This window comes from Coregonus clupeaformis, chromosome 16 (genome assembly GCF_020615455.1).
Source record: "Coregonus clupeaformis isolate EN_2021a chromosome 16, ASM2061545v1, whole genome shotgun sequence".
Lineage (NCBI taxonomy): Eukaryota > Metazoa > Chordata > Actinopteri > Salmoniformes > Salmonidae > Coregonus > Coregonus clupeaformis.
The window spans coordinates 2,708,517-2,733,437 of NC_059207.1; the positions used below are offsets into that span (position 1 = coordinate 2,708,517).

General features: G+C 42.5%; 1 protein-coding gene across 1 annotated transcript; it reads left to right on the plus strand.

Annotated features, from left to right (window-relative positions):
- Window positions 1-274: 274 nt before the first annotated feature.
- Window positions 275-24,921, plus strand: LOC121572180 (probable E3 ubiquitin-protein ligase RNF144A-A). Its single transcript, XM_041884114.1, has 4 exons — window positions 275-372; window positions 2,088-2,188; window positions 2,929-3,102; window positions 24,466-24,921. The coding sequence occupies exons 1-4, from the start codon at window positions 300-302 to the stop codon at window positions 24,919-24,921; spliced, it is 804 nt and encodes a 267-aa protein (XP_041740048.1). The 5' UTR covers window positions 275-299.

The following is a 24,921-nucleotide window of genomic DNA, read 5'->3' on the forward strand; positions in this document are numbered from 1 at the left end:
AAACGAACATGAAACATCGATCGGTGTCAGCTAGTACTCCGGGGACGACGACCGCCGAAACCTGCCCGAACCAGGAGGAGGAGCAGCCTCGGCCGAAACCGTGACACCTTGTTATCATGTGACTTATTGTAAATGCTACGGTCTGTGGAAAGAGAAAGTAAAAGTACTGATGTTGAAAAACAAAGCCAAGGAAAATTCCAGGGAGAGCATACCTGCCTGCCTCCCTTAGTCATATCTCACAGTCCACCCTGTGTGTGAGGCAGTAACTGAAGGACAGAGAGAAGACAGAGAGCAACAAAATGGAGGACGAGAAGAGATATGACCCCGGAGACTCCACTCTCAAATTTGTCAACAGACAGGATGATTTAGATCGTAAGTAATTATTATTAGTATGGCTTGCGAAAGCAGCCACACTTTAAATATTGTACGAATTATTTCGGACTTTTTATTATTATTATTATTATTATTATTATTATTATTATTATTATTATTATTATCATCATCATCCTTTAGCACACTTCTCTTCTTACACCATTTAAGTTAGAAACGCCATTTAAACTTTAAAACGTGATCTAGATTAAGTTGCTTACATACAACTTTTTGTCCTTTTTGTCCTCCATCCACTTTCATGGGATTTCCTCAACATTCTAAAGGGCCCATTGTGACATCATGACTTCCAACATTCTATTCTATTCACTAAAAACAACTTTTGACACAAATCAGCTACTTTTACCACTTTCCCAAGAAGTTCGACATAAAGTTAGAGGGTATGACATCTTGGTCTACTTCCCTGCTATTCAAATCTGAAATCAGAACAGAATGATCTGGTACCGATGAAACATTACCGCTGTTTAAGTTACCACATCAACAACATTTTCTCTAACTTTTTATAAACTACAGACATTTTTACCAGTTTCCCAACAATTTAGACAAAAAGTTGGAGGGTATGACATCTTTGCCTATTTCTCCGCTATTCAAATCTGAAATATAAAAAAATATCTCATACCAATCAAACGTTATAGTTGTTTCAGCAACCGCATTAACAAAAAAAACGGACATTTTGACCACTTTTCCAGAACTTTAGACAAAAACGTATAAAGTATGAAAAAGGCCGTTAAGAGCGGTGGGCCAGTAAATGAAAGGTTGCTGGTTCAAATCCCCTGAGCCGGCAAGGTGGAAGATTCTGCATTTCTGCACTTGCGCAAGGCAGTTAACCCCCAACAACAACTGCTCTCTGGGTGCCGTGGAAGTCGATTAAGGCAGCCCCCTGCACCTCTCTGATTCAGAGGGGTTGGGTTAAATGTGGAAGAAACATTTTGGTTGAATTTATTCAGCTGTGCAACTGACTAGATATCCCACTTTCCCTTATCTTGGTCTACTTTTCTGCCATTTAAATATGGAATCCGAACAGAATGATCTACTACCAATCAAGAGGTACAGCTGTTTTAGTAACCACATCACCTAATTTAGCTAACTTCCCACTGTTGAATTAACTGCCATGGAACTTTTCAGAACTTTCTAATTATAACAATGGGAATGACTGGAAATCTGAGACTTTTTTAAATGTAAAGATATAGCCTAATCATATTATTATCATTTGTATTAAAGTAGAATGCAATGGGTTACAATAAGCCTACATAACCAACCTATAAAGTAAATGCAACATCCAGTTATGGCCAGCTATGTAAACTTTAACATTGATTTATCCTGCAATAGATGTCCTTAAATTGTTAATTCATGTTTGTCTTCTAATCCCTTTTAAGGGGAAAGTAATTTGATTACGTTACTGAGTTGGGGTAATCCAGCATTTACGTTACTCATTATTTTAGTAACTGTAACAGATTACGTTTAGAAAGTAACCTACCCAACCCTGTTTATGAGTAAAAGTGTAGTAGTCTTGGTGTAGTTACTGTATTTGTGATTAAATATGTGATCTAACTGCCCCACAGTCCATAGCTGGGGTTATAACGAAATCATCACACTTGAATTCAGCTGTTGAGAGTTGACGGTTAACTTAAGACCAACTTGTACTTGCATCATTACCATTTGAAGATGTATTCATTATTACATTTCTTGTTTTGACTCAGCCCTGGATGATGACCTTGTGTCTCTGAGGGCGGAGATGTCCTGTGGTCATGCAGTCACCCCACAGTCCCTGACCGGATGGTGCCGCAGCCTACTGGACCAGGTACTCACATTTCATCAGTTAATAAATTACAGTATGTCAAGTTATATACACTGAGTGCACAAAACATTATGAACACCTGCTCTTTCCATGACATAGACTGACCAGGTCAATCCAGGTGAAAGCTATGATCCCTTGTTAAATCCACTTCAATCAGTGTCGATGAAGGGGAGGAGACAGGTTAAATAAGGATTTTTAAGCCTTGAGACAATTGAGACATGGAATATGTATGTGTGCCATTCAGAGGCTGAATGGGCAATAACAAATATTTAAGTGTCTTTCAACGGGGTATGGTAGTAGGTGCCAGGCACACTGGTTTGTGTCAAGAACTGCAACGCTGCTGGGATTTTTGACGCGCAACAGTTTCCCTTGTGTATCAAGAATGGTCCACCACCCAATGGACATCCAGCCAACTTGACACAACTGTGGGAAGCATTGGAGTCAACATGGGCCAGCATACCTGTGTAACGCTTTCGACAACTTACAGAGTCCATGCCCTGAAGAATTGAGGCTGTTCTGAGGGCAAAAGGGAGTACAACTCAATATTAGGAAGGTGTTCCTAATGTTTTGTACACTCAGTGTAAATGTTGACCAAAAAAACCCCACAGTAAACACAAACAAATTATTCTGTTGTTCTATGTATTCTTACATTTAATTTATATTTTATTGAAGATCATTTAAACAAAATCAATTGTTTTGCCCTCCAATGTTCTCCACAACAAGTGTTCTTATTGTTGTCCCAGGGTCAATGCAAGTTCATGTGTCCTGCACTTAAGAATGGCACTTTGCAAAAGTGTGGCGCTGAGTGGTCTTACCAGGAGGTACGTAGACTGGCTGCGCTCACCACCGAAGAGATGCAGCACTTTGAGAAAACCATGGCCGCCTTGGCTGCTGCCATTTACTGCGAATACAAATCAGTGAGTGTCTCATTGTTCAAATTCATCTGCATTCTATATAATTGATGGTATTTTATCACTGCTGTAAAGTGTATAAGCTGGAGCTATGAATTGGAGATATGAACAAGTCCCCCATACTTTTTAAAGAGACAGTAGAAATACAGATCACCTCCCAGCTAGCACATTTGCTTCCTTGGAAGTTGAGGGAACGTATGTTTTTGGTTTTCCATTGGTTCTGGGAAAGAAGCCATAAGTTTCTGGACCGGTAAAACGGAACGTTTTTTAAACGTTCTGAGAAAGGAAGTGAACATTTTGCTGTTCTGGGTATGTACATTTTTAGGTTGCAGAGAGGTTCTGAGAACGTCTTACTATGGTTCCCTGAAAGTTTTCCTGGGAGGTTTTATTAACTTTCTAAGAACAGAAATTATAGGTTATTTGAAGGTAATTAAATAACACTCTGAGAACATGTTTCAATAAGACTTTGAAAAAACTTTATTTTTTGACAGAATGTTTAAAAAAGGTATAATCTTCGTAAATGATATCATCGGTAGGACTGGTGGAGTTATGTCGCACATGCAGCTAACAAAAACATATGGAAATGTCTGCTCTACCCAAAATTACAACCAAATAATTGCAGCCTTACCGCAAAAGTGGAAGAGGAAAGTGGAAGGGGAGAAAGTAAGGAACTTGTCTGTCGGCCTTGCATTAAAGAACTTAATTGGTTAAGGAAAACTGTGATAAATAAAAAAGTATATCAGTTTAACTTAAGGACCAAAGGATTGACAGCCGTCCCATATAGATTGCAAAATAGTTGGGAAGAGATTTTTGACGTACCGATCCCATGGCATAGTGTTTATGAACTGACACGCAAAACGACACCATATTCAAAAATTAGAATCTTTCAATTTAAATTATTATATAAAATTCTTGCTACCAATAGAATGTTATTTATATGGGGGATACAATCTTCCCAGCTCTGCAGATTTTGTGCTGTCTCTCTGTCGATGTGCCCTTGAGCAAGGCACTTAACCCTAATTGCTCCTGTAAGTCGCTCTGGATAAGAGCGTCTGCTAAATGACTAAAATGTAAATGTAAAAAAATAGCATTACTGGGTGATCTGAAAAGTCATAGTCAATCGATCAATAATATAATAATACTTTTAGCAAAAATGTTTATTTTAAATTCACAATCTGTAGAAGCAATGAGAATAGAAAGGTTCAGAACTTTTGTAAAACATCACAGTACGGTTGAAATATATATGGCAAATAGAAATCCTATATGGATGGTGTTTAGAGATAGATGGGAGGTATTGAATGGAGTTGAAGGATGGGACTAATAACAAATAACAACAAATAATAACAAGATAACTAATAATGTAAGCATACTGTGTCCATAATAAGGATATAGGTTGTATGTTGGGAGATTTTGGGAAAGAGCACAGTTAGAAAGATATGGCATATGGAAGCAAACCGGATGGACATCATGAAAATGATCGGAGAGGTTGAGAGTAGAAGAAGTTCAGGAGCAAAAACAAATAAAATATAATTATTGTAAAATTGACTGTGTCCATAAGGTGTAGATAGTAAGTATAGGCTGGAAGTAGAGGCCTGGGCATTGTTGTTCACTAGTTTACCCCAAGTAGGGAAAGGATGGCGGGGTTGAAAAGGAATAAAGGGGAGAATATATATAAAAAACATGGGGGATTGGAAGTGATGCAGACAATTACATTGATGGAAGTTACAATCTATCTGCAATATTAAGCTGATCTACCAAGCACAGGCATTAACCATGCTTGGTATTAATCATGCAAACACATTAATTTTTTATTGTGGCAAAGCGTCAGTGAGATTTTAACCTACAATCTTCAGTTCTTTATACATGGAATTAGCCCACTGCGTCACCAGCATGGAGATAGCATGCCATTTGTTTTAACTCATGCAATGCTATTCAAACATAGCCCATTTAAAAGGAAACAAGCACTCATTAAGATCAGGTGTGGCCAATTAGTGGGTGTGGCCAACACACTTAACAAGATAGAGGATAGAGAGAGTTTAGTTGATGCTGAGAATGGAATGTACACTATATATACAAAAGTATGTGGACAGCCCTTCAAATTAGTGGATTCGGCTATTTCAGCCACACCCATTGCTGAAAGATTTATAAAATCGAGCACACAGCCATAAAATCTCCATAGACAAACATTGGCAGTACAATGGCCTTACTGAAGAGCTCAGTGACTTTCAACGTGGCATCGTCATAGGATGCCACCTTTCCAACAAGTCAGTTCGTCAAATTTCTGCCCTGCTAGAGCTGCCCCGGGTCAACTGTAAGTGCTGTTATTGTGAAGTGGAAACGTCTAGGAGCAACAACGGCTCAGCCACGAAGTGGAAGGCCACACAAGCCCACAGAACGGGACCGATGAGTGCTGAAGCGTGTAAAAATCGTCTGTCCTCGGTTGCAACACTCACTACTGAGTTCCAAACTGCCTCTGGAAGCAATGTCAGCACAATAACTATTTGTCGGGAGCTTCATGAAATGGGTTTCCATGGCCGAGCAGCCGCACACAAGCCTAAGATCACCATGCGTAATGCCAAGCGTCAGATGGAGTGGTGTAAAGCTCGCCGCCATTGGACTCTAGAGCAGTGGAAACGCGTTCTCTAGAATGATGAATCACGCCTCACCATCTGAAGAATCTGGGTTTGGCGGATGCCAGGAGAACGCTACCTGCCCCAATGCATAGTGCCAACTGTAAAGTTTGGTGGAGGAGGATTAATGGTCTGGGCTGTTTTGCATGGTTCGGGCTAGGCCCCTTAGTTCCAGTGAAAGAAAATCTTAAGGCTACAGCATACAATGACATTCTAGACGATTCTGTGCTCGTTTGGGAAAGGCCCTTTCCTGTTTCAGCATGACAATGCCCCCGTGCAAAAAGCGATGTCCATACAGAAATGGTTTGTCGAGATTGTTGTGGAAGAACTTGACTGGCCTGCACAGAGCCCTGACCTAAACCTCATCGAACACCTTTGGGATGAACTGGAACGCTGACTGCAAGCCAGGCCTAATCACCCAACATCAGTGCCCAACCTCACTAATGCTCTTGTGGCTGAATGGAAGTAAGTCACCACAGCAATGTTCCAACATCTAGTGGAAAGCCTTCCCAGAAGAGTGGAGGCTATTTTAGCAGCAAAGGGGGGGGGGGGACCAACAACATGTTAATGCCCATGATTTTGGAATGAGATGTTCGACGAGCAGGTGTCCACATACTTTTGGTCATGTAGTGTGTGTTTTTAAAGTGGAACTGACAACGTTTGAACTACTTTGCAGATATGAAACAAACAGACAATCATAATATCACTAAAAACTATCAAATTCCCGACTTTATGAATTTTTGAAACAACTTATATTTGACTCAACATTCCATGATGTACAGTAAGGTATTGTTGGCAGAATAGATGGATGCAGTTTAATGCATGATTAATATAATTCACTAATACATTTCTTGATAGTCTAAAAAATATTGCTATCAGGTTGTAAATCACAGCTGGCCTGGTACATTGTTTGCTGCCTCCACCCATTTGGGATGCACTGTTTCAGTTTCAATCACTCAATATTTTGAACAAAAACGGACGACTGTATGTAAGGCTGGGAATGTCAATACAATCAAACTAGCAAGGGCAATGATCACATGTCAGTCGTAACGTGGCCAATAGGCTAGGGTACGTGTCAAACAAGGCCCCCGGGCCGAATAAGACACACAAACGAGTATAAATGAGTCAACAGTTGAGTCATCTACTTTATGAAATTACAGCCTGAAGCGCTCTCATCTGTGAATTAAACTTCAATTGCGCTGACTTCATGTGTCCGGTTTACAGACACATGCCACAGTCTAGGCTACTAAAATGTTGCTGTCTTGCTTCGGTTTTTAAAGCTTGACAATGAATAACCAAAAAACAAAACCTGCCAGAAAACAAAGGAGAAACATGTAGATCTATTACAGCAACATTTGAGCAGTAGCCTAGACTCAACATACAATACATTTTGAGTGCACCATACAGCAATGCTGCATTCAACCGCACCGGTGATCAATGCAGTGTAAAAAAAAAAGTAAAATATGTTTTAAGTTTAAATGTTACAATAAACCTATAGCTACGTTTTATTTTTATTTTGAGTTATTAAAAACCTCTTGAATGTAATGGCAAAATGTAGATTTCTGCCTAAATAGACATACCCAAAACTAACTGCTATTCATGTGTAATTACATGATTCTGACATGCAAAAATGTTGTATATTTGGAAAGAAGACATCTGGGAGATTATGAGGAAATGACAGAAGATAGATAGGAGTTACATTGTTCAGCATACACAAGATCAAGCACACACCAAATAACTGTTTTTTAAATGTATCTTTATTTTTTAAAGTCATCTTTCATTGACAAGCTATAAGTGAATAATTGATGACTAGAGCTGGCAACACATCAGATGGCTTCCACAACATGTGAACAATATCAGAAAAAAAGGGATTGATAGACCTAACAACTAGAAATAGGCAGATGTTTTAGTAAGTGGTGTCAGGTGTGGTCACGGGATGTTTCCAAGTGTCCCTAAACCTCTCCAAAGTGGCATATGTCTGTAAATTAAATGTATCCAGTGCTATTACATATTTGCAAACCCTAAATGCTGTTGGTTCAATATAAAAACACAATTTATACCATATCAACCTCACTCAAACATTGTGGTGGTGTTATGGGGTATCCAGGGTACATTCAAGTGTCCTTTCAACCTCTCCAAAGTGTCCGAATGTGGTAATTGCACTGTTTTTGCACACTGGATGTGCCTAAAATCTATTGTTCAAAGTAAAAACTAAATTTCTACAACACCAACCTCTCTCAAACATTGTAGTGGTGTCGGGGGACATACAGGGGACATCCAAGTGCTTTTTCAATCTCTCCAAAGTGCCTGAATGTTTAGCCTAGGCATATCCAATGTATTGGTCCCACATACAAATGAACTGTTTACAAAAACAATATAAAAGCAAATATATAAAAATGTCTTATCAAACACAAACGTGGTTACACACGTGTCCTTCACTAAAAAAAGGTGCAAAAATAGAAATAAGCTGAACTATTTACAAATGGCATTCGTGTTTGTTTTACATCCCAGGTGTAGATGATTAGATTTCACTTTCACCGTAGCTTGTGCATGTCGTGATAGTCTTTGAAGCAGTCCCTCTCTGCCAGGAAACAAAAAGCTGCTGACAGGTTTCCAGAACATCTCCCCCTTCAGGTCATTTGGGTTTAAATCAAAATTGTTCTGGCTCCTCATCATCTTCAAGGACCGTGTGCCACCTGTCCTCAGTTTCATATCCCTCTGTTGTGCTGCTTCCACTGCCTCTCCCTCTTCTCTGTTGAGGCTTAGATCTCCTCCCTGCCCCCGCACCTCCAGATGAACTTGCAGAGAGGGGAGTGGTGCCAGGGCCTGCAGTAGGGGTGGTTGAAGAGGAGTGGGGTCTTTGCGGAGTAGTGGACGTAGAACCATCAGACGGGGTGATTGAAACTGCAGTGGGGGTGGTTGAAGAGGAGTGGGGCCTTTGTCGAGTGGTGGATGTAGAACCATCAGACGGGGTGGTTGACATAGCAGTGGGGGGTGAAGACCTTGACCGGCAGGGGTGCTTGCTGGGAAGGGGTGGCTCCCAAACGTCATCATCCAAATCCTCTGCATCCTCCACTCTGTGGTGAATAAAATAAAGGGATATATTGTTGTAGGACACATAGAATTACAGTTGACTACATTTACAAAACGACATTACTATAAAGTAAAAACACCAAGCCTTAACTTTATCTTTACAGTGACTCACATAGAAGGTGTGAAGCAAACACACAATACAAACAGTAACACTTTGGAGACAAAGGCAGAGGTGAGAACCACAAATAAACGATGGCCATGAGAGTTTAGTGGCCTCTCCAAAGTTACAAGGATGAAACTTAGAACAGAAAACAGTGAACTAATATGAAACATAAACTACTTTGGAATTATATAACATTGAAATTACTTGTTACATAGGCCTATGTAAACTAAATCCAAAGCACAAAAAGCAGACAACTTATAAAAAACGAAATACATACAGTAAAGTAGCAAACCCCTTGACTTTTTCCACATTTTGTTATGTTACAGCCTTATTCTAAAATGGATTACTTTTTTTATCCTCTGCAATATACACACAATACCCCATAATGACAAAGCACAAATATTTATTTACATAAGTATTCAGACCCTTTGCTATGAGACTCGAAATTGAGCTCAGGTGCATCCTGTTTCCATTGATCATCCTTGAGATGTTTCTACAATTTGATTGGAGTCCACCTTTGGTAAATTCAATTGATTGGACATGATTTGGAAAGGCACACCTGTATATATACAGTTGAAGTCGGAAGTTTACATACACTTAGGTTGGAGTCATTAAAACTTGTTTTTCAAGCACTGCACAAATGTCTTGTTAACAAACTATCGTTTAAGCAAGTCGGTTAGAACATCTACTTTGTGCAGGACACAAGTAATTTTTCCAACAATAGTTTACAGACAGATTATTTCACTTATAATTCACTGTATCACAATTCCAGTGGGTCAGAAGTTTACATACACTAAGTTGACTGTGCCTTTAAACAGCTTGGAAAATTCCAGGAAGTGATGTCATGGCTTTAGAAGCTTCTGATAGGCTAATTGACATCATTTGAGTCAATTGGAGGTGTACCTGTGGATGTATTTCAAGGCCTACCTTCAAACTCAGTGCCTCTTTGCTTGACATCATGGGAAAATCAAAAGAAATCAGCCAAGACCTCACAAAAAAAATAGTAGACCTCCACAAGTCTGGTTCATCCTTGGGAACAATTTCCAAATGCCTGAAGGTACCACGTTCATCTGTACAAACAATAGTACGCAAGTACAAACACCATGGGACCACGCAGCCATCATACCGCTCAGGAAGGAGATGTGTTCTGTCTGCTAGAGATGAACGTACTTTGGTGCGAAAAGTGCAAATCAATCCCAGAACAACAGCATAGGACCTTGTGAAAATGCTGGAGGAAACAGGTACAAAAGTATCTATATCCACAGTAAAACTAGTCCTATATCGACATAACCTGAAAGGCCGCTCAGCAAGGAAGAAGCCACTGCTCCAAAACCACCATAAAAAAGCCAGCCTAATGTTTGCAACTGCACATGGGGACAAAGATCGTACTTTTTGGAGAAAGGTCCTCTGGTCTGATGAAACAAAAATAGAACTGTTTGGCCATAATGACCATCGTTATGTTTGGAGGAAAAAAGGGGTTGCTTGCAAGCCGAAGAACACCATCCCAACCGTGAAGCACGGGGATGGCAGCATCATGCTGTGGGGGTGCTTTGCTGCAGGAGGGACTGGTGCACTTCACAAAATAAATGGCATCATGAAGAAGGAAAATTATGTGGATATATTGAAGCAACATCTCAAGACATCCGTCAGGAAGTTAAAGCTTGGTCGCAAATGGGTCTTCCAAATGGAAAATGACCCCAAGCATACTTCCAAAGTTGTGGCAAAATGGCTTAAGGACAACAAAGTCAAGGTATTGGAGTGGCCATCACAAAGCCCTGATCTCAATTGTTACGGATACAGGTATCCTGTGTTTTTGTGTGTTTCTACTCCTTCTGCCCTAATCACAGGTGTCCTGTATGTTCCTGATTGGTGGTCGTTGAGGTGTCTGCTGATTGGACCAATCAGTGAACATTCCTGTGCATTGCACCACCTGTTACTCGTTTTTTCAATCACACATCCCATTATATAAAAACCAGTCACTTGTGTTTGTTAGAGAGAGAGAATATTTATGTATGTGAGTATGGACACTGTGGTGTCCTGTTTTGTTTACTCACTCAGTTGCTGGTTACTATGATTGGTAATTCTGTTAGACCACTGTTTTGTATGTGAGTAATGGATACTGTGATGTCCTGTGTTTAGAGTACTCATTAGTTTGCTGGTTACTCTGTTTGGTAACTATTGTGTGTTTCTGGGAAAAGGGAGTTTGAGCTAGCTGCCCTTGGGCATACATTTCCCGTAGAAAGAACTGTCTATAAACACTAGTTAGACCTGGAGCGGACCACCCACTGTATTTTTGTATGGTAGCAGTAGCCTAGCGGTTCTTGAGGCAGGCAAGATCAGCTTAGGGGTGTTTTACACTATTGTTTCATTTCTTGGGTCCTGCTCAGCCCTTTTTCCCAAACCTTTACCGTGTGTTCAGAAATAAACCATTTGTGTTTGACGGTAGTTCATGGTTGTTGTGTCATATTTGTTCTCACTGTTCCATGCCACCCTTATAATTTACATGAATTATGTTACGGGTCTCATGTCCATCACCCTAGACGTTCAAAGCCACGGGGTTCGTAACATAAAGTGGGGGCTCGTCTGGGATCTATCCCATGCTACTCATGTAAATTAGTAAGTGTCTGGTTCAGTGTTGAGCTTGGCAGCTGTAACTACCTGTTTTTTTTGTGTTCAGTAGTCGACGGCTCGTGTTGCTAGTAGGATGGCTACTTTTGAGTTGGAAGCATTTTTGGAAAACCCTACGTGGGAGGTTTTTGAGAATTGCCGTAGAGTGGATCTACAGGCTTTGGCTGACCACTTTTCTGTACCGATATCAAGGGTTTTAGTGAAAGCCGAAGTGAGGAAAGCAGTGTTAGAAATATTGTTGAGCGAGCGAGTGCTTGAGTTACCGCCGCCTGAGTCTGCTGCTCCTGTAGGGGGAGGTGGTGGCTGTTCCTGTAAGCCCATCAGTGTCTGAGGACGAGGCTAAGGCTCCGGCCACATTGCCCCGTTATGACCCACTCTCCCCACTGACTGACAGTGATGCCAGGATGGATGTCCGCTTGACAGGGCTCCAAATGGAGGCGGAAGAGCGGGCACAAATCAGGCTAGACAAACTGGAGACGCGTAGGCTTGATCAAGAACTGGAGACGCGTAAGATGGAACTGGAGATGCGTAAGATGGAACTGGAGGTGCGTAAAATGAAACTAGAGGCAGAAACAGCGAGGTTAGTCTCTGCTAATACTATGCCTGCTAGTGAGCCATCCTCTCCAGCTGTGTCGTCTGCTACTTTTGATATTAGTAGGCAGATCACCTTGGTACCTGTGTTTAGGGAGTCAGAGGTTGATTCCTATTTCAGTGTGTTTGAACGTATAGCGGTAGCATTGAAATGGCCCGAAGAGGTATGGTGCCTATTACTTCAGTGTAAACTAACAGGTAAAGCCCAAGAGGTTCTGGCAGCGCTACCTCTTGAAGACAGTTTGAATTATGACGTGGTCAAAGCTACTGTTCTTCGTGCCTATGAGCTTGTTCCTGAGGCATATCGGCAGAGATTTAGGTCTCATAAAAAGTCTCCTACTCAGACTTATGTGGAGTTTGCTAGAGACAAAGGAAATCTGTTTGAGAAATGGCACAGCGCTAGTAAAGTAACTGATTTTAACTCTCTACGGGAGTTAATCTTGTTAGAAGAGTTTAAAAATTGCTTACCGGAACGCATTGTAGTTTATCTGAACGAACAGAAAGTATCCTCACTGTTGGAAGCGTCTGTATTGGCAGACGAGTTTGTGTTGACGCATAAGAGCGTGTTTTCGGCTCGTACGGAGAGCAGGGCTGCGGAGTTGCTAACTTTTAGTCCTAGTCGACCAGCAGTACATCCAGCACGCCCAAAAGATGTGCGTCACTGTTTCTATTGTCATAAGGTGGGACATATGGTTAATGATTGCTTTCTGCTAAAACGCAAACAGGGGATGCCTCAGCACGCCAGGCCGCCAACGGGTGTTGGGCTGATTCGTACGGTTGTAAGGCCGGAATCAAGACAGAGGCCTCATAGTGAATGTGGTTTGAAAGTCCCTGTCCCAGATCACAGTTATGAACCGTTCATTTTTGAGGGGTTTGTTTCTATATCAGATGACGAAGCGTCTCAGCGACCAGTTAGAATCCTCAGAGATACTGGTGCGGCGCAGTCGTTCATACTAGCTGATGTGTTGCCCTTGTCTAATAATACATATTGTGGTTCCAGTGTGTTAGTACAAGGAATTGAAATGGGATTTGTTCCAGTGCCATTGCACTTTGTGAACGTACACTCTGAGTTAGTCAGTGGAGTGTTCAGAGTTGGAGTACGTCCTATGTTGCCAGTAAAAGGTGTGACATTTATAATGGGCAACGATATTGCCGGAGGAAAGGTGATACCCGTATTGGAGGTATTGGATAAAAGTGACCAGTCTCTCTCCGAGGAGCTGGCACAGGGTTATCCAGATGTGTTCCCCGCTTGTGCTGTCACACGTGCTCAAGCACGACAAGTGGGTGAAGTGATAGATTTGTCGAACACGATTCTATTCAGAGAGTGTGACCCAGAGGATAGTTCGGGTGCTACCTCTGGTAAGCTGGTGCAGTCTGACCAACAGTCCAGAGAAAGGAAGAAGGATGTGGAACTTGTTGCTGAGGCAATACAGTTACCAGTCACTCGTGAGCAGCTGATCGCTAACCAAAAGGTTGACATTAGCCTGGCTAAATGTTTTTCTAGTGTTGTCTCAAAGGAGGAGCTAAAGAAGAAAAACATGGCATACTTCATTGATGGTAATCTCCTCATGCGTAAATGGACATCCCATGTTGACGCTGGCGGAGATTGGAATGCTGTTTACCAAATAGTGATTCCTACAGCCTTTCGACAAAATGTTTTATCCCTCGCTCATGATCACCAGTGGTCCGGACATCTGGGAGTCACCAAGACTTATGATCGAGTTTTGCGACATGTCTTTTGGCCTGGTTTAAAACAAGATGTGGCTCAGTTCTGTCGGACTTGCCACACCTGTCAAGTAACTGGGAAACCGAACCAGGTTATTTCCCCCGCGCCTCTTTGTCCCATACCGGCCATAGGTGAACCCTTCGAACATGTGATGGTTGATTGTGTTGGACCATTACCAAAAACAAAATCTGGTAACCAGTTTATGTTGACAATTATGTGTGTGGCCACCAGGTACCCAGAGGCCATTCCTCTGCGAAGGATTACTGCTCCAGTGGTGAGTAAAGCGTTGATCAAATTCTTCTCAACTTTTGGGTTACCTAAGGTGATACAAACTGATCAGGTACGAATTTCCTTTCTAAACTTTTCAAACAAGTGTTAAAATCCTTGTCAGTTACACACCGTGTGTCAAGCGCATATCACCCAGAGTCTCAGGGTGCGCTTGAACGTTGGCATCAGACCCTGAAGTCTATGCTCCGTAAATATTGCTTGGAATCTGAGAAAGATTGGGATGAGGGAGTTCCTCTAGTGTTGTTTGCTGTCCGTGAGACAGTACAGGAATCCCTAGGGTTCAGCCCAGCTGAACTGGTGTTTGGACACACCATGAGAGGACCTATGAAAGTCCTTAAGGATCAGTTTTTGTCACAAGAGTTGTGTGTGAAAGAAAATGTGTTGGACTACGTTAGTCGCTTTCGTGAGCGCCTACATGGTGCCTGTGCTCTAGCAAAGGAAGCGCTGTCTTCCTCACAGAAACGGATGAAACGACACTATGACACACAGGCTGTTTCTCGTTCACTGCAGCCAGGTGACCGAGTTCTTGTATTGTTGCCTGTGCCAGGAGCGTCATTGTCAGCACGTTTCTCTGGTCCTTATGTCATTGAAAAGAAACTAAGTGAAACTGACTATGTGATACAGACTCCTGATAGGAAACGCCAATCTCGTGTGTGCCACGTTAACATGTTGAAGACATACCACACCAGACCCGTCACTCAGGTAGACAGTCCAGAGAAACTGGCCGAGTCGGCTGTCTCTATTGCTGCTACGGCTGTAGTGGGAGGTCATGTTAATGATGTGGACGGAGATGGTTTGGAGTTGCGCAATACCCAGCAGCAGTGTGCTAGATTGCCCAATTCAGAGATGCTGCTGTCTCTCCCGTCAAGCCTGATTCATTTAACGGACAGACAGTCAGATGATATTGTGAGACTATTACACAGCTTTCCATGTCTTTTTAATGATGTTCCTACATGTACAAATGTGTTAGAACATGACATTAATGTTGGAAACGCTGCACCTATCAAGCAACATGCTTATCGTGTCAACGTCGCTAAGAGAAAGATAATGAGGGGTGAGGTCGGTTATTTGCTGGAGAATAACCTGGCTATGCCAAGTTCAAGTCCTTGGAGTTCTCCGTGCATTCTGGTTCCTAAACCTGATGGGACATCCAGATTATGTACGGACTATCGGAAGGTCAATGCTGTCACAGTGCCCGACTCGTTCCCGTTACCCAGACTGGATGACTGTATTGATACTGTTGGTGCTGCTACTTATGTAACCAAACTAGATCTTCTAAAAGGTTACTGGCAGGTGCCGTTAACCCCACGTGCCTCCGACATCTCTGCCTTTGTGACCCCAGATCACTTCCAACAATATGCTGTCATGGCATTTGGGATGCGGAACGCACCAGCCACTTTCCAACGCCTGGTTAACACAGTATTGGCTGGAGTTCCTAATTGTAGTGCTTACCTTGATGATCTGGTAATTTATTCAACTGAGTGGTCTGATCATGTTAACACTCTAAGGGTAGTGTGTGAACGTCTAGCAACCGCTTCTCTAACCCTGAACTTAGCAAAGTGCGAGTTTGGGAAGGCCACTGTTACTTATCTTGGTAAACAGGTCGGCCATGGTCAGGTGCGCCCTGTAAATGCCAAGGTCTCCGCTATAAACGCATTTCCCGCACCTACCACCAGAAGAGAGCTACGCCGTTTTTTAGGGATGGTTGGCTACTACCGTAGTTTCTGTAAAAATGTATCTGCGGTAGTTGCTCCATTAACGGATTTGCTCAGTCCGGCGAGAAAATTTGTATGGTCTGAAGATTGTTGTACTGCTTTCAACACTGCTAAAGCACTCTTATGTAGTACTCCTGTTCTTGCTGCGCCAGATTTTGAACGACCGTTTAAACTGGAGGTAGATGCAAGTGCCAGAGGTGCTGGTGCTGTTCTACTGCAGCAGGGGCCAGAGTGGAGTGGACCATCCTGTCTGTTATTTTTCACGGAAATTTAACAAATGTCAGACAAACTATTCCACCATTGAACAAGAAGCTCTAGCTTTGTTGTTAGCTCTGCAGTACTTTGAAGTTTATGTTGGTTCCAGTGCATTACCAGTGATAGTGTATACTGACCATAACCCCTTAGTTTTTCTCCACCGGATGTACAACCAGAACCAACGCCTTATGCGTTGGGCACTTGTCGTGCAAAATTATAATTTGGAGATCCGCCACAAAAAGGGGGTTGGATAATGTGTTGGCAGATGCTTTGTCTCGTGTGTAATGATCTAGGTTTTGTTATCCCGGCAGGATGATTATTGAATTTTGGGTGTTGTGATGGTACGTGTGTCGCAAACCATTGTGGTTTGCTCTTTTAAGGGTGGGAGTGTTACGGATACAGGTATCCTGTGTTTTTGTGTGTTTCTACTCCTTCTGCCCTAATCACAGGTGTCCTGTATGTTCCTGATTGGTGGTCGTTGAGGTGTCTGCTGATTGGACCAATCAGTGAACATTCCTGTGCATTGCACCACCTGTTACTCGTTTTTTCAATCACACATCCCATTATATAAAAACCAGTCACTTGTGTTTGTTAGAGAGAGAGAATATTTATGTATGTGAGTATGGACACTGTGGTGTCCTGTTTTTGTTTACTCACTCAGTTGCTGGTTACTATGATTGGTAATTCTGTTAGACCACTGTTTTGTATGTGAGTAATGGATACTGTGATGTCCTGTGTTTAGAGTACTCATTAGTTTGCTGGTTACTCTGTTTGGTAACTATTGTGTGTTTCTGGGAAAAAGGGGAGTTTGAGCTAGCTGCCCTTGGGCATACATTTCCCGTAGAAAGAACTGTCTATAAACACTAGTTAGACCTGAGCGGACCACCCACTGTATTTTTGTATGGTAGCAGTAGCCTAGCGGTTCTTGAGGCAGGCAAGATCAGCTTAGGGGTGTTTTACACTATTGTTTCATTTCTTGGGTCCTGCTCAGCCCTTTTTCCCAAACCTTTACCGTGTGTTCAGAAATAAACCATTTGTGTTTGACGGTAGTTCATGGTTGTTGTGTCATATTTGTTCTCACTGTTCCATGCCACCCTTATAATTTACATGAATTATGTTACGGGTCTCATGTCCATCACCCTAGACGTTCAAAGCCACGGGGTTCGTAACATCAATCCTATAGAAAGTTTGTGGGCAGAACTGAAAAAGCGTGTGCGAGCAAGGAGGCCTACAAACCTGACTCAGTTACACCAGCTCTGTCAGGAGGAATGGGCCAAAATTCACCCAACTTATTGTGGGAAGCTTGTGGAAGGCTACCCGAAAAGTTTGACCCAAGTTAAACAATTTAAAGGCAATGCTACCAAATACTAATTGAGTGTATATAAACTTCTGACCCACTGGGAATGTGATGAAAGAAATAAAAGCTGTAATAAATCATTCTCTCTACTATTATTCTGACATTTCACATTCTTAAAATAAAGTGGTGATCCTAACCGACCTAAGACAGGGAATTGTTACTAGGATTAAATATCAGGAATTGTGAAAAAGTGAGTTTAAATGTATATGGCTAAGGTGTATGTAAACTTCCCACTTCAACTGTAAGGTCCCACAGTTGACAGTGCATGTTAGAGCCAAAACCAAGCCATGAGGTAGAAGGAATTGTCCGTAGAGCTCAGAGACAAGATTGTGTCGAGGCACAGATCTGGGGAAGGGTACCAAAAAAGTTTTGCAGCATTGAATGTCCCCAAGAACACAGGGGCCTCCATCATTCTTAAATGGAAGAAATTTGGAACCACCAAGACTCTTCTTAGAGCTGGCAGCCCAGCTAAACTGAGCAATCGGGGGAGAAAGGGCCTTGGTCAGGGAGGTGACCAAGAACCCGATGGTCACAGAGCTCTAGAGTTCCTCTTTGGAGATGGGAGAACCTTCCAGAAGGACAACCATCTCTGCAGCACTCCACCAATCAGGCCTTTATGGTAGAGTGGCCAGACGGAAGCCACTTCTCAGTAAAAGGCACATGATAGCCCGCTTGGCATTTGCCAAAATGCTCCTAAAGACTCTCAGACCATGAGAAACATGATTCTCTGGTCTGATGAAACCAAGATTGAACTCTTTGGCCTGAATGCCAAGCGCCACGTCTGGAGGAAACCTGGCACCATCCCTGTGGTGAAGCATGGTGGTGGCAGCATCATGCTGTGTGGATGTTTTTCAGTGGCAGGGACTGGGAGACTAGTCAGGTTTGAGGCAAAGATGAACAGAGCAAAGTACAGAGAGATCCTTGATGAAAACCTGCTCCATAGTGCTCAGGACCTCAGACTGGGGCAAAGGTTCACCTTCCAACAGGACAACGACCCTAACCACACAGCCAAGACAACGCAGGAGTGGCTTCGGAACAAGTCTCTGAATGTCATTGAGTGGCCCAGCCAGAGCCCGGACTTCAACCCGATCGATCATCTCTGGAGACCTGAAAATAGCTCTGCAGCGACGCTCCCCATCCAACCTGACAGAGCTTGCGAGGATCTGCAGATAAGAATGGGAGAAACTCCCCAAATACAGATGTGCCAAGCTTGTAGCGTCATGCCCAAGAAGACTCAATGTTGTAATCGCTGCCAAAGGTGCTTCAACAAAGTACTGAGTAAAGGGTCTGAATACTTATATAAATGTGATATATTTTTGTGTGTGTAGATTGATGAGGGGAAAAAACAATTTAATCAATTTTAGAATAAGGCTGTAACATAACAAAATGTGGAAAAAGTCAAGGGGTCTGAATATTTTCCGAAGGCACTGTACATCATGACTGATTCTATATCTCTGAGCCTGGAAAATAGTAATCTGGAAAATAAGTATTTGGTCAATAACAAAAGTTTCTCAATACTTTGTTATATACCCTTTGTTGGCAATGACACAGGTCAAACTTTTTCTGTAAGTCTTCACAAGGTTTTCACACACTGTTGCTGGTATTTTGGCCCATTCCTCCATGCAGATCTCCTCTAGAGCAGTGATGTTTTGGGGCTGTCGCTGGGCAACACAGACTTTCAACTCCCTCCAAAGATTTTCTATGGGGTTGAGATCTGGAAACTGGCTAGGCCACTCCAGGACCTTGAAATGCTTCTTACGAAGCCACTCCTTCATTGCCTGGGCGGTGTGTTTGGGATCATTGTCATGCTGAAAGACCCAGCCACGTTTCATCTTCAATGCCCTTGCTGATGGAAGGAGGTTTTCACTCAAAATCTCACGATACATGGCCCCATTCATTCTTTCCTTTACACGGATCAGTCGTCCTGGTCCCTTTGCAGAAAAACAGCCCCAAAGCATGATGTTTCCACCCCCATGCTTCACAGTAGGTATGGTGTTCTTTGGATGCAACTCAGCATTCTTTGTCCTCCAAACACAACGAGTTGAGTTTTTACCAAAAAGTTCTATTTTGGTTTCATCTGACCATATGACATTCTCCCAATCCTCTTCTGGATCATCCAAATGCACTCTAGCAAACTTCAGACGGGCCTGGACATGTACTGGCTTAAGCAGGGGGACACGTCTGGCACTGCAGGATTTGAGTCCCTGACGGCGTAGTGTGTTACTGATGGTAGGCTTTGTTACTTTGGTCCCAGCTCTCTGCAGGTCATTCACTAGGTCCCCCTGTGTGGTTCTGGGATTTTTGCTCACCGTTCTTGTGATCATTTTGACCCCACGGGGTGAGATCTTGCGTGGAGCCCCAGATCGAGGGAGATTATCAGTGGTCTTGTATGTCTTCCATTTCCTAATAATTGCTCCCACAGTTGATTTCTTCAAACCAAGCTGCTTACCTATTGCAGATTCAGTCTTCCCAGCCTGGTGCAGGTCTACAATTTTGTTTCTGGTGTCCTTTGACAGCTCTTTGGTCTTGGCCATAGTGGAGTTTGGAGTGTGACTGTTTGAGGTTGTGGACAGGTGTCTTTTATACTGATAACAAGTTCAAACAGGTGCCATTAATACAGGTAACGAGTGGAGGACAGAGGAGCCTCTTAAAGAAGAAGTTACAGGTCTGTGAGAGCCAGAAATCTTGCTTGTTTGTAGGTGACCAAATACTTATTTTCCACCATAATTTGCAAATAAATTCATTAAAAATCCTACAATGTGATTTTCTGGATTTTCTTTTCTCAATTTGTCTGTCATAGTTGACGTGTACCTATGATGAAAATTACAGGCCTCTCTCATCTTTTTAAGTGGGAGAACTTGCACAATTGGTGGCTGACTAAATACTTTTTCCCCCCACTGTACATGTCACACTATTTGGCATTTAAAACACTGCAATGGGGATGGGACAAATCCTCTGACATTGAAACTAAGGAATCCTATCTGTACTTCCACGCTATCCAGGCAAAACCTTCTCAAACCTCAACAACACTGATAAGCGTTCACTTATTTGACCCTCTTTCCTACTGATCAACCTTTTGGCCTCAATCACTCTGCCTCTCTTCACATTTTCTTTAATATCATCTATGGACATAGATATTGGGTCCCCAGTGATGACTCCTCTCAACCTACCATAGGCACCAGGGACATGGCTTTTAATCTTCTTTTCATTAAGCTTTTCCAATTGCTGAATCTTCCCTTGCTAAGCCTGGCTACCACAAAATATTAGCAATCTACCTTTTCCAATGAACCGGGCTAGTTTGACTTCACCTATCTCTGTTTCTATGGCATTGGTTAGTCGGATAAGGGGTAAATGAGGCCCTGTGGTCTCATCAAACACCATCACCACTTTCCCCTCCAACACATCATTACTCTTGCTTCCTACCTTGGCCCTCTTTATGCTTTCTTTACTAGACGCTCCACTGCTTTCTGTATCATGATCTCTCTTCTTCCTATGTCTTTCTACTACCAACCATTCAGGTCCTTGACCCTCATCCTCCCACTCCATATCATCAGAACTGACACCCATGTTGTTTGCGTTCCAGCACAGCTGTTGCTTCTCCAACATTTTCTCAATTTCCTCCATACTACTCACTGCCATTTCCACCCGAGCACGTTGTCTAGCCCTCTGTCACTTACAGACAAGTTTAGACAAAAAAATCAAAACACTAGACTCCAGTCCTGGACAAGACAGATGTTTTTACACTGAACAATAATACAGTATAAACGTAACATGTAAAGTAATGGTATCATGTTTCAAGAGCTGAAATATGCACAAAAAGCTGATTTCTGTCAAATGTTGTGCAAAAATGTATTTACATCCCTCTTAGTGAGTATTTCTCCTTTGCCAAGATAATCCATCCACCTGACGTGTGGCATATCAAGAAGCTGATTAAACAGCATGATCATTACACAGGTGCACCTTATGCTGGGGACAATAAAAGGCCACTCTAAAATGTGCAGTGTTATCACACATCAGAATGCCACAGATGTCTCAAGTTTTGAGGGAGCGTGCAATTGGCATGCTGACTGCAGGAATGTCCACCAGAGCTGTTGCCAGAGAATTGAATGTTTACTTCTCTACCATAAGCTGCCTCCAACGTTGTTTTAGAGAATTGACCAACCTCACAAATCGTAGACCACGTGCCAGCCCAGGACCTCAACATCCGGCTTCTTCACCTGAGGGATCGTCTGAGACCAGCCACTCGGACAGCTGATGAAACTGTGGGTTTGCACAACCGAAGAATTTCTGTACAAACTGCCAGAAATCGTCTCAGTGAAGCTCATCGGCATGCTGGTGGTCCTCACCAGGGTCTTAACCTGACTGCAGTTTGGCATCGTACCCGACTTCAGCGGGCAAATGCTCACCTTCGTTGGCCACTGGCACGCTGGAGAAGTGTGCTCTTCACGGATGAATCCCGGTTTCAACTGTACCGGGCAGATGGCGTCGTGTTGGCAAGCGGTTTGCTGATGTCAATGTTGTGAACAGAGTACCACGTGGTGGCGGTGGGGTTATGGTATGGGCAGGTATAAGCTACAGACAACGAACACAATTGCATTTTATCAATGGCAATTTGAATGCACAGAGATACTGTGACGAGATCCTGTGGCCCATTGTAGTGCCATTCATCCGCCACAAACACCTCACGTTTCAACATGATAATGCACGACCCCATGTCGCAAGGATCTGTACACAATTCCTGGAAGCTGAAAATGTCCCAGTTCTTCCATGGCCTGCATAATTTGCACAGCCATTGAAGGGGAGTGGGACAACATTCCACAGGCCACAATCAACAGCCTGATCAACTCTTTGCGAACGCACTGCATGAGGAAGTGCTGGTCACACCAGATACAGACTGGTTTTCTGATCCACGCCCCTACCTGTGACCAACAGATGTACAGTGGGGGAAAAAAGTATTTAGTCAGCCACCAATTGTGCAAGTTCTCCCACTTAAAAAGATGAGAGAGGCCTGTAATTTTCATCATAGGTACATGTCAACTATGACAGACAAATTGAGGGAAAAAAATCCAGAAAATCACATTGTAGGATTTTTAATGAATTTATTTGCAAATTATGGTGGAAAATAAGTATTTGGTCAATAACAAAAGTTTCTCAATACTTTGTTATATACCCTTTGTTGGCAATGACACAGGTCAAACGTTTTCTGTAAGTCTTCACAAGGTTTTCACACACTGTTGCTGGTATTTTGGCCCATTCCTCCATGCAGATCTCCTCTAGAGCAGTGATGTTTTGGGGCTGTCGCTGGGCAACACAGACTTTCAACTCCCTCCAAAGATTTTCTATGGGGTTGAGATCTGGAGACTGGCTAGGCCACTCCAGGACCTTGAAATGCTTCTTACGAAGCCACTCCTTCGTTGCCCGGGCGGTGTGTTTGGGATCATTGTCATGCTGAAAGACCCAGCCACGTTTCATCTTCAATGCCCTTGCTGATGGAAGGAGGTTTTCACTCAAAATATCATGATACATGGCCCCATTAATTATTTCCTTTACACGGATCAGTCGTCCTGGTCCATTTGCAGAAAAACAGCCCCAAAGCATGATGTTTCCACCCCCATGCTTCACAGTAGGTATGGTGTTCTTTGGATGCAACTCAGCATTCTTTGTCCTCCAAACACAACGAGTTGAGTTTTTACCAAAAAGTTCTATTTTGGTTTCATCTGACCATATGACATTCTCCCAATCCTCTTCTGGATCATCAAAATGCACTCTAGCAAACTTCAGACGGGCCTGGACATGTACTGGCTTAAGCAGGGGGACATGTCTGGCACTGCAGGATTTGAGTCCCTGGCGGCGTAGTGTGTTACTGATGGTAGGCTTTGTTACTTTGGTCCCAGCTCTCTGCAGGTCATTCACTAAGTCCCCCCGTGTGGTTCTGGGATTTTGATTTTCTTATATGAACTGTAACTCAGTAAAATCTTTGAAATTTTTGCGTTTATATTTTTGTTAAGTGTTTTAGGTTTATTTACTGCAGTGTCTGTTAATTGTCCAAATGCACGTCCGCTTTCCAACTCTATTGCTATAGAATTTTCACAAATGCCTTACTATACGTCATTCCCAAACATTAAAATAATTCATGAAAATGTGAAAATGACCATATCTAAGTGCTGGCTTGCCAGAAAATGTAAAAAAAATAAAAAAATAAAGTCATATTCTTCCTGGGGGTGTATATAAACAGCTTTTTATACGATTTCATGTTGCTAAAATGCTGTCAGTTCCACTTTAAATAACATTCTTAGAACATTCTCTGAATGTTACTAAAGTTTTCTTGTGTTTTTTATGGAACGTTTTCTTTACATTCTCTGAACAATGTGAGAATATGACTTTAAATAGAACCATTACAACCTGTAGGAAACATTATGCTGAAATACTGAAATTCTGACAGAAGAGCATTGTTTCTTAACGTTCTCTGAACTATTTGAGAACATTCCTAATGTCAAACCAGTTGGAGAACATTCCTAGAACATTACCAAAATTGAAATGAAATGTAGCCATGTTTGAACCTTTAGGAAACTTTCTGTTAAAGTAATGATATACCAAGAATTTGATTTTTTGTCATGTTCCTTAAATGTGCTGAGAATGTTCCAAAGCTCAGCAAATATCCTGCACCATTTCCAGAAAGTTGTGGGAAGGTTTTATGCAAAATAATCATAGGACATCCACGCTCTCACCAAGCTCTAAGAAACATATGGTTCTCAGAACGTTATGTGCTAGCTGGGCTACAGCTAGTGTTGGTCAGTGATTCTTTATCATTTGTTATTAGGCTCATACTGTATTATCATATCATATTAATTAATCTCTATGCATGCAAACATAGATTTTTCCTCAAATACCCTGCCAATGTGTTACAGTAGCAACAGGATTTGCTAACAGTGAATCCCCCCCTCTTTCCTCTTACCTTCTTACCTTACCCTCTTTTATAACAGTGCCCTGTCTGCAGAACCTTTGTACAGAGACAGGCCCTCTCCAACCTCAGTGTCCTCTGCACAGTGTGCACTGCAGACAAAGGTCAGAGGTATGAGTTCTGCTGGCAGTGCCTGAAGCAGTGGAAAGGTCCCGCGCCACGCTCTGACCGCTGTAACAACGATGGCTGTATCAACCAGGACCTGGAACTGCTGAAGAACTGCAAAACCACCACTCTGCCCCAGGTACAGGGGGTCACCGACTGCCCTTCCATTCGCGCCTGTCCCACCTGTGGCCAACGGGTGGAACATGACAAGACTGGTTGTAAGAATATTCTATGTCCAAGGTGCAATAAAGAGTTCTGCTTTGTGTGCCTTAAGCTCACGTCTGAGTGCTTGAAGACCAGCTCATATTTCATAGCCTGCTCTGCTGGAGTGGCCCCTAGGCAGACCACTATACCCACATGGAATAGAAACTAA

Coding starts and splice junctions, on each gene's coding strand:
- LOC121572180 (XM_041884114.1), top strand. CDS start 300: ATGGAGGACGAGAAGAGATATGACCCCGGAGACTCCACTCTCAAATTT. Junction 2,189..2,928: donor GCCGCAGCCTACTGGACCAG/GTACTCACATTT, acceptor TTGTTGTCCCAG/GGTCAATGCAAGTTCATGTG. Junction 3,103..24,465: donor TTTACTGCGAATACAAATCA/GTGAGTGTCTCA, acceptor CTTTTATAACAG/TGCCCTGTCTGCAGAACCTT.